Source organism: Pseudopipra pipra, chromosome 26 (genome assembly GCF_036250125.1).
Source record: "Pseudopipra pipra isolate bDixPip1 chromosome 26, bDixPip1.hap1, whole genome shotgun sequence".
NCBI classification, from domain to species: Eukaryota; Metazoa; Chordata; class Aves; order Passeriformes; family Pipridae; genus Pseudopipra; species Pseudopipra pipra.
The window spans coordinates 5,170,686-5,179,790 of NC_087574.1; the positions used below are offsets into that span (position 1 = coordinate 5,170,686).

The 9,105-nt window shown below is 58.5% G+C and overlaps 1 protein-coding gene across 1 annotated transcript; it reads left to right on the top strand.

Annotated features, from left to right (window-relative positions):
- Positions 1-4,432: 4,432 nt before the first annotated feature.
- Positions 4,433-7,501, top strand: EPOP (elongin BC and polycomb repressive complex 2 associated protein). Its single transcript, XM_064636859.1, has one exon. The coding sequence runs from the start codon at positions 5,150-5,152 to the stop codon at positions 7,286-7,288; it is 2,139 nt and encodes a 712-aa protein (XP_064492929.1). The 5' UTR covers positions 4,433-5,149; the 3' UTR covers positions 7,289-7,501.
- The last annotated feature ends 1,604 nt before the right edge of the window (positions 7,502-9,105 follow it).

Genomic DNA, 9,105 nt, shown 5'->3' on the forward strand with positions numbered 1-9,105 from the left:
CCCTTTTCCCGCTGGGAGCACCAGGCCCATCCTGCTCCAGGAAACAGCTTTTAGTGTCCCCTGGGAATATTTTCCAAGGGGTCTCGGCCAGGTGGTCCCTTCTTTAGGATTCTCTGCCCGGAGGGATCGTTTTGGGCCACCTCGTTTTCTGGGATTTGTTTCTCGCAGGACACGGGAGTAAAGAAAACGTCACGGAGATAATTTAGTTGGGTCAAAATTCATTTCTAATCACGTTTTTTTTTCTTCTCCCGGTGAATCTGATGGATCCTCCCAAACTGCTGCTGCCCCCCGGCCCATTCCCGCTGGGAATTTTGGCTCGTTTTCCTGCCGGCACCCGCTTTTCGCTCGGGTCTCCCCTGCCCTGCTCTCTGCTGGAGGTGTCGGAATTTGGGAGAGCCGGATCGGAGGGGTCCGAGCAAACCCACCCCCCACCCCACCCCACCCCCCCCGGGCACGATCCCGACCCCCAGAGCAGCTCCCCCAACGTCCCCCCCCTATCCTAAAAAACCCCCTTTTTGGATTTATTTCGGCTTTTCTTTCCATTTCTGGGGGCCTGGCACCGGATCCAACAGAAAACCAGGCACCGGGGACACAACGTGGAATTCCCACGGGGAGAGCCCCGGCTGGAGCTCGGGGGATCCACGTGGAAATCCCACGGGAAGCCTGAGTGGGATCGGCGGGAGGGAGGAGCGGGGACGACCCTCATCCCACCCGGAGCTCCCGGAGCCTGTGGGATCCACGAGGAAATCCCACGGGAAGCCCGGGTGGGATCCACGTGGAAATCCCATGGAAAGCACGGGTGGGATCCACGCGGAAATCCCACGGGAAGCCCGGGTGGGATCCACGTGGAAATCCCACGGGAAGCCCGGGTGGGATCGACGGGAGGGAGGAGCAGGGACGACCCTCATCCCACCCGGAGCTCCCGGAGCTTGTGGGATCCACGCGGAAATCCCACGGGAAGCCTGAGTGGGATCGGCGGGAGGGAGAAGCGGGGACGACCCTCACCCCTCCCCGGAGCTCCCGCAGCGCCCGGACACGCGTGAATCCCCTTTTTCCCCCTCTTCTTCCTCCTCCTCCTCCCGCGCAGCGCTCCGCGGGCGCGGCCGCGTTCCGTGCCAGGCAAACCCGTGCCAGGCAAACCCGTGCCAGGCAAACCCGTGCCAGGCAAACCCGCACCTTTCCCGCAAAGCCAACCCACGCGGGGAGGCGCGTGGGGATGAGTTTTACGGGAACAACCTCACCTGAGGAGTCCTCCCCTTCTTTCATCTCGCTCCCAACTTCCCCCCCGCCCCCGCCCGCGAGATTCCAGGACCTCTGGAATTGGGATATCGCCATATCCCGGGAACTTTTATCTCTTCCCGAGGGAACGACCAGCCCTGACAGGTTCGAGGGTTGTCTCCAGGGTGGGGATTGTGGCGGGGACCCCCCGGGTTATTCTGCTCTGGCCCGGGAGGGTTGGAAACCCCCCTGGACCCTCGGGAGCTGAGGTGCAAAAACACGGGTATATATAAATATACAAACACATAAACACACAGACGCGCAGATATAAAAACATAAAATCGCACGAAAATACAGAGACAAAAATATTCAGTTACGCAGACGCGCGGGTGTTCAGGTAAAAGCACAAACACCCCAATAAACACCCGAATAAACACCCGGATACAGCCAGATCCACATCCAGGCACCGCCAGGTCTTCTGGCTGCGCCCAGTTCCCAAAGCTGCATCCCTCGGGATCGGGGCAGCCCCGCCACAGCCCCCCCGGCCCCCAAGCATCGCGTGGGACCCACGGAACATCCCAATCCGTGGATATTTCCCCCTCGGGCCTGCAGCCCCCACTAAAATAAACGCAAAGGGGTGCGAAACGCACCGTCCGCCTAATGGTGACCCTATAAACTGATAAGCGGGAGGTGAAGGTGACATGAAGGGGACAGCGAGGGCGGCGGGGGACCCGCAGCGGGGTCACCTGGAGCGGGAACGGGGAGAATTTAGGGCGCGACCAAAACGCTTTTGCTGGCGAACCACCCCCCGCCCGCATCCTGCCCCCCATTCTGTACACGTGTGGGGGGATGGAAATTATCTACATGTCCGTGTCCCCGCAGAGACATCCCCGCACACGCGTTGAACTTTCTCCCCTGCCGAAATATCGCCCGTTTGTGCTCCCACGGCCAGAGATTTCCTGGGAAATGACGTCTCCATACATTCGCCTTCGGAGCCCTGTTTCCTCCTGACCAGCGCTCGGGGGGCTCCGGCTCCTCTCTAACCCCCCCAAAAGGATCGGGAAGAGTTTATTGCTCTGCCCCAACTTGTGTTTTGTCTCCCAGACCCCCTCCCAACCCCCGCGGCTGCCTCGGGGGGGGGGATATTCCCTGCCGGCTCCTTCCTCCACCCCACGCTCCCCTCCTCCCGTCTGGCACGGAGCAAAGCTCAGCCTATAGGTAAAATGGCTCTGGCTTTATGTGGAAAAGGAAAAAAAAAAAGCAAGCCCCAGGATCTCCGTTCTATTCGCCAAGGGAAGCTCCGGGCTGGGCTGAAATCGGGATTTTTTTGTGGTCCCCTCCGCCGGGACGAGCCGCGGTGTCCCCCGAAAAGCGGCCGCTTTCCGTCCCTGGCGATGCGAACTCTCCCCCCTCCCCTCTGCCCAAACAAAGAGGAATTTGGTGTTTGTGTTGGCCGGCGGACCTTTACTCACAGGAAACTCTTGCCTGTGGAAAACCAGGGTGAAATGTGGTGGATTTAATGCAGCAAGATCTGGAAAACTGGGGATCGGGGGGGTTTCTGCCCGAGGGTGTGCGGGGGGCGAGCACCCAAGGGTGCCGGGAAGGGGGGAAACCCCCGCGGGGATCCCCCTCCCAGCAGAACCCGTCTGGGCATCGGGGGGGTTCCCCTCCCCTCCCGGTAAAAGCAAATCAGGTGATCTCCGCTCCCGAATTAAAGGCGATGTTGGAGTTATTTTAAATTTTTTTACACGCACACTCAGGAATGCGCTTCCTCCTCCTCCTCCTCCTCCTCCTCCTCCTCCTCCTCCTCCTCTGGGAGTGTTGCTAAATCGGGATCGTTTGCGGTTGATCGTACACAGAGTTTAACAAATTATTATTATCAAATTACTCCGATTTTGCCCGTTTGAACCGCACACCAAAAAAAAAAAAAAAAAGAAAAAAAGAAAAAAAAAGAAAAAAAAAGGCAGAGGAAGAACTAAAAGCAACTTTTCATGTGGGAGACAGACGGGGTTTGAAAGGGAGCAGCGTGCGCTGCAGAGCTGCAGCTTCCCTTCCCCCAGAAAGGTTTCCGAGGTAACTGTTTCCCCAAAATTAGCCTCCTGAGCAGAGAGTTAAAATCCCCCGGTCCAGCCTCCGCGGCTCCACTCGCTCCGCTCAAGTAGCTTCAGGTTTATAAAGAAATCGAGGGGACGGGACAATGGAGCTGCGGGCTGGGTGAGGGCTCGGGGAGCTTTTTTTTTTCCTCCCCCTTTTCCCCCTTTTGGAAAGAGGAATCTGCAGCCCTGGGTTTTTGTTTTTTTTTTTTTGGAAAACATCGCCTGGTTTGTAAGTCAGGAGAGAGTTACCAAATACCGAAGAAATCTTGGGATTTAAAGTTTGAAATAAAGTTTAGCAGCGCAAAGGCGTGCCAGAGAATTTCCTTTTTTCCCCCCCTATTTTTTTTTCTTTTGCCCCTTATTTTTTTTTCCGCGTTATTTTCTCCTTTTTTTACCTTTTTTTTTTTTTTCCCCATTTTTCCTTTTTTTTTTTTTTCCTTTTAAGAAAGAGTTTGGAAGAAAAAGACACGAAGTGAATAAAGACCGTGTGTGAGTAAAAAAAAAAAAAAAAAAGAATGTATAACTATCTTTACATTGCTTTTCTTTGCCGATGTTATTGTCGATGCCGCGCTCCAGCCCGCGCTCCTTCCAGCTAATAAATACAGTAATTGGCAATTAATAAGCATTCCAGCCCGGGCTGAAGGATGAATTGTCGCGGAGTCAATCGCTTTGAACAACTCGCTTAGAGGAATATCTTTCACGCTTTATTAAATATATACGTACACACACCCATCCCAGAGGAATCCAGATTTGGGAAGGCGCAGCGACCTCTTAAAACAACCCTACGTGGAGCAAAAAAAAAAAAAAAAAGAAATATATATATATATATATAAAAATATATAGAGAGAGAGCTAAACCGCGGAAACAAAGCGGAGGCACCCGCGCTGCCATCGCCTCGAAAAAACGGCGTAATTTTGAATCTCTGATTTTTGTCTCTTTTCGCAGGGAAGGAGCAGCGCGGGGAGGGCTCCATTGTGTGCGCGCACGGGCGGGGGCGGCGGGGCCGCGCTGCGCGGGGGCTGCGCGGGGCTTGCGCGGGGGCTGCGCGGGGCGGCCCCCCCGGGGCTCTGGGGTGGGGGGGGGCGGTGGGGATGAGGAAGGGGGGGGGGCGCGCGTGTGAAATGTTGGGGTTTAATGACATCAGAGGCCCCGAGCGCCCAATCAGGGGGCGGGCGGCGGGCCCGGCGGGGTGTTCCCGAGAATATCCGCGAGTGCGGAGCCCGGGGAAGGTGGGAGCCGCACGGAGAGCCCCGCGGCTCCCCCCCCGCCGCCCGGACCGTCCCCCCGAACCCCCCTTCCCCACCTCCGCCACCATTTTTCCGTGCCCCCCCCCTCGCCGGGAGCTTTGTTTGTTTAAGCATCTCAGTGGCTTTTTGGCCGCGCTTGTTGATTCTCCGCTCCCCCCAATCCCTCTCCCGGCCCCCCCCAAAAAAAGAGAGGTTATTTTGGAGGCGGAAGGTGGGTGCGCGGCCGCGGGTGGGGGCCGGCCGGGGGGAGCCCGGAGGATGCGAGATGTTTGACTTCTTTATTTTTCTTTCCTTTTTTTTTTTGGCCGGGGAGGGGGAAGACGAGGAGTCGAGCCCCGGTGCAGGCGGAGGAACTGGGTGTTCGGAAGATGTTGCAAACCATTGACTGGAGCGTTTGAAAGGGAGATCGACTGCTTTGGCTTTTTTTTTTTTTTCTCCTCTTTTCCTTTTTTTTTTTTTTTTTCCCTCCCCTCCCCCTTTCCCCCCTCTCCCGAGGGGTAGGGATGTGTGTGATCAGGGAGTGGAAACAAATATGTCCTTATTTTCAATGCCCCCTTTGAAAGAGACAAAGTAAACGCTCCTTGCAAAATGTTCCTGACCTGCGAAGGGACCTTCGGAATTGTTCCAGCCACCATGGATTACAATGGGGAAGCCAGGCCGGGGGATTTTCATGCCGGCTATCAAGAAATCGAAGGGATAAACTTGGGATACTTACAGATCAATGGCACCCAGATGTTTGCTTTGGCCCAGGTCCTCAGCGACCTGTTTAAGGATATCCCCAGGACCACCATCAGCAAGAAGATGGAAACCTTAAAGATCAAGAGCCGGCGCTGCGATCTTAAAGAGCTCCGGACCCTCAAGGCCATCAACTCGGTGCCCACCCGCGCGGTGAAATGCTCGCTCATCTCCAAGGCGGACCTGGAGGCTCTCTGCACCTCCTGCAAGAGCCTCAGCCCCCGCCGGAGGAAGAGGAAGAGGAAGAGCAAGAGGAGGGAGCAGCTGCTGCTGCCGGACCCGGGGGAGCTGTTCCCCTGCCCCCGGCCCCAGCTGCTGCCGCCCTGCAGAGCCGGCGGCTGCTGCGGCCCCGCCGCCCCCGCCCGCCCCCGGCCGCCCCCCGCCTTCCCCGGCCCGCAGCCCTTCCACAGGGCCTTCCCGGCCCGGGGGGGCCGCGGGCTGGCGGGCCGGGGGGGCCTCTTCGCCGGGGTGCTGGCCGGGTACCCCCGCGAGCTGGCCCTCCTGCACCCCGCGGCCGCGCATCCCGCCGCGCTCCCGGCCGCGCTCGCCCCCGCGGGCCGGCGCAAGCGGGGGCCCTGCTGCGCCAAGGGGCTCTTCCCGCAGGAGAAGGGGCCCGCGGCCGCCAGGAAGGGCCGCTCCTCCGGCTTCCCCGGCTCCAAGCGCCAGGGCACCTCCGCCGGCTACTCCAGCGACTCGGACTCCAGCCTGGACTTCGCCGGGTCCAGCCCCGCCACCTCCAGCGACTCGTCGGAGGAGGAGGAGGAGGAAGAGGAGGAGGAGGAAGGGGACAGCTCGTGCAGCAGCGAGGAAGGCAGCTCCTCGGAGTCGGAGAGCAGCTCGCTGTGCAGCGGGGACTCGGTGCAGAGCACCCGGTACAGGCAGGCGGCTCTGCCGCGCTTCCCGCCGCAGCCCCCCCGGGAGCCCCTCGGGGAGGAGCGCCCGGCCGAGCCCCCCCCGAGCGTGGGCAAAGCCCTGCGCCCCGACCCCGACCTCCTCTTCCTCTCGCAGCAGCTCTGGGCCAGGACTTTGCGAGCGTCAACTTTGGAAAGTTTGAGCCCGGCTCCAGCCCCGGGCTCGGGGGCTCAGCCGCAGCCGGGGCTGTACGCGAAGCAGGAGGCCTCCCCTTCCTCCTCCTCTTCCTCCTCCTCCTCCTCCTCCCCCCCTCCCTCCCCGAGCAGCACCCCCGAGGGGGACCCGCAACAAAAGGAGGGAGGCTTTGGGGACGCGGAGCCCTGCGCCAAAGGGAAGGATTTGCACAAAGATGCCTCGAACAATAGAGCCTCGTTAGAACGGGCCGAGCGGCAAAGCGGAGCCTCAACCGGGCCGGCGCCTTCCCCGGAGGCGGCCCCGGGCTCGGCCCCGCAGCCCCCGGAGCTGGGGGGGAGCCCCGGCCCCGCGGCCCCCGGGGAGGAGGAGGGGGAGCCCCGGCGGGAGCACTTTGACCGGCTGATCCGGCAATCCAAGCTGTGGTGTTACGCCAAAGGGTTCAACCTGGACGGGAAAAGTTTGCGGCACGGAGGGAGGCCGGAGCCCTGGAAAGGCGCGGAGCTCAAACCCCCCGGCTCCAAAAGAGCAGAGAGCCCCAGCACCTTGTCATCCAAAGCTTTGAGAGGCAATGGCTCGGAAAGGAATGCCAAGCGCAGACGCCTCGCCAGAGGCGCTGAGGCAGAAAGGCAACAGAGCTCCTCCAAAGGGAGGCCACAAAAGACTCCGAGGAGGAATGCCAAAAAGGGAAACACTCCCTGCAAACGCCTCGGCAGCGCCGGGCCAACCCCGCCTCGGAATTCCTTCAGCCTCATGGGCAACTTCCCCTGTATTCCCTCCCTGGTCGTGGGGGAAGATGGGGACCTGTGTCCTGCCTCCTCCCTCGGGGGCAAAAACTCCTGGGCTCTCTCCAAAACTCACCCGCTGTGGAGCTGGCACCTGGGGGGCAACGCCATCCCGGTGCCCCCCAGCCTCAAATTCCGGGGCTATAGCTTGGAGGATCTCTAAGGACAGCGGACAGCCCGGAGGAAAGGTTGACGTGCAACAGAGGAGAGCGGGAGGGGCCCCGGGGCGGGGGGGCGGCCGGGCCGGGGTGTCCCGGGGGTGTCCCGGGGTGTCCCGGGGTGTCCCGGGGTGTCCCGGGGGTGGGGAGCGGGTCCCTCCGTCCCACCGGGGCTGCCCGGGTGGGGAAGGGGCTGCCCGGAGGAGCCGTGTGAGCTCCGGGGGGTGCGGGAGCGTCCCGGGGGGGTGCGAGCGAGTGTGTGCGCGGCTCCGGCTTCGGGGGGGGGACACACGGGGGGTCCCCGCTCTGTTTGGAGGGAACGGATTTATTTTCGTCCCTGTGCGCGGTGTCGGGGTTGGGGTGAGTTTAAGGATGGAACTAAAACGCGCGATCGGACCCAGGGGGCGGCGATCGACGACCCCAAACCTCCCAAAATCCCCCCCCCCTCCCCGCCCGCCCCGCTGCCGAACGCGGGGGGTTATTCCCGGCGAAGGGATTTTGGACGAACGGGCTCCTCGTGGCGCAGGGAAAGGGCCGGGAGCGCAGGGAATTCGCCGGGAGCGGAGGGAAGGGGCCGCCACCACCCCTGACCCCCCTCCAGCCATCCGCCAAAAAAAACCCGAGGAGAGAATAGATCTAATTTCTCCCTTTTCCTCCTTAAACGCGTCGGATTAAATTAAAAATAATCACACGCAGAGAGAAATAATATCGGGCGGCAGAAACCTTCCTTTTTTCGGAAAAGCGGGAGCGGCTCTTCCCAAATCCCGGCGTTAACGGCGGGGTCACGTTTTTCCGTCTTAGTTAAAGCGACGGGAAGAAAACGCCGACTTTAAAAAAAAATCAGGAAATTCGGTTTGTTAAAAGAAACCAGGAGGGGTTTTTTTTTTTTTTTGGAGAGGAAGTCGCTTGAAACCGTTCCACGTATATTAAATAAATTAAAAAAAAAATAAAAAGGAGAAGGGGAGGAGGGAGGAAGGGAAAAAGTGAGGAGTTTGTGGGATAATAACCCCGGCTCGCCTCGCCCGAAGGTAGCAGGCCTGTAAAAAAACAGCTTTACGGGCCCGAGAAATCGGATCCAGGACCATCGGCGAGGGGGTTCAGGCGGAGGATTTGATCTCTGCCGAGCTCCGGGGGTGGAATGCGGGCAGGAATGCGGCGGGAATGTCTCCTCTCCCTCCTCCGCCGAGGAAATCAGAGCCCAGTTTCACTTTTCTTCCAAACCGGTGGCTTCGTAACCGGTTCTTCGGGCTGGTTCTGATGTGATTTCCACCCCGAAGTCCCCTCTGCTTTGGAAACCTGAAGCAAATCAAAGCTCGTTTGGGGTTTTTTTGTTTATTTTTTCCCTTTTTTCTTTTATTTTCTTCTTTTTTTTTTTTTTTTTTTAGAGCGTTTTTCTTTTCCTCCTCCTCCCTCCCGACACAAAAAACACTCGCGGCCCGCTCGGGGATTTTTAGTTCGGTTTTTTTTTTTTTCTCCCTCCAAAAATCAACTCCCCGAAAACACAAAAAAAACCCCTGAAAAAATAATATAAAATCCCTCTTGCTGGAAAAGGGAGAGGGAGGCCGAGGAGAATTTTAAAGAAAACCTTCGCACACGCTGCCCGTTCGCATTTCTTTCTTTCTTTCTTTTTTAATTCCATCAGCGCGTTAACAAAAAAGCAAAAATAAGGAAAAAAAAAAAGAGGGATATTTGATATTTTGAAGGCCGAGTGTTTTATATCCACGAGGCGCTGTTTTTCTTGGAGGTGGCGAATTGGTGCTAAAAGCGATGTTTGTTTTACTCGGGTTTTCAGCGGGTTTTGTTGTTGTTGTTGTGGGTTTTT

What these genes read in the sequence shown, in the direction of transcription:
- EPOP (XM_064636859.1), top strand. Translation starts at nt 5,150, where the DNA reads ATGTTCCTGACCTGCGAAGGGACCTTCGGAATTGTTCCAGCCACCATG.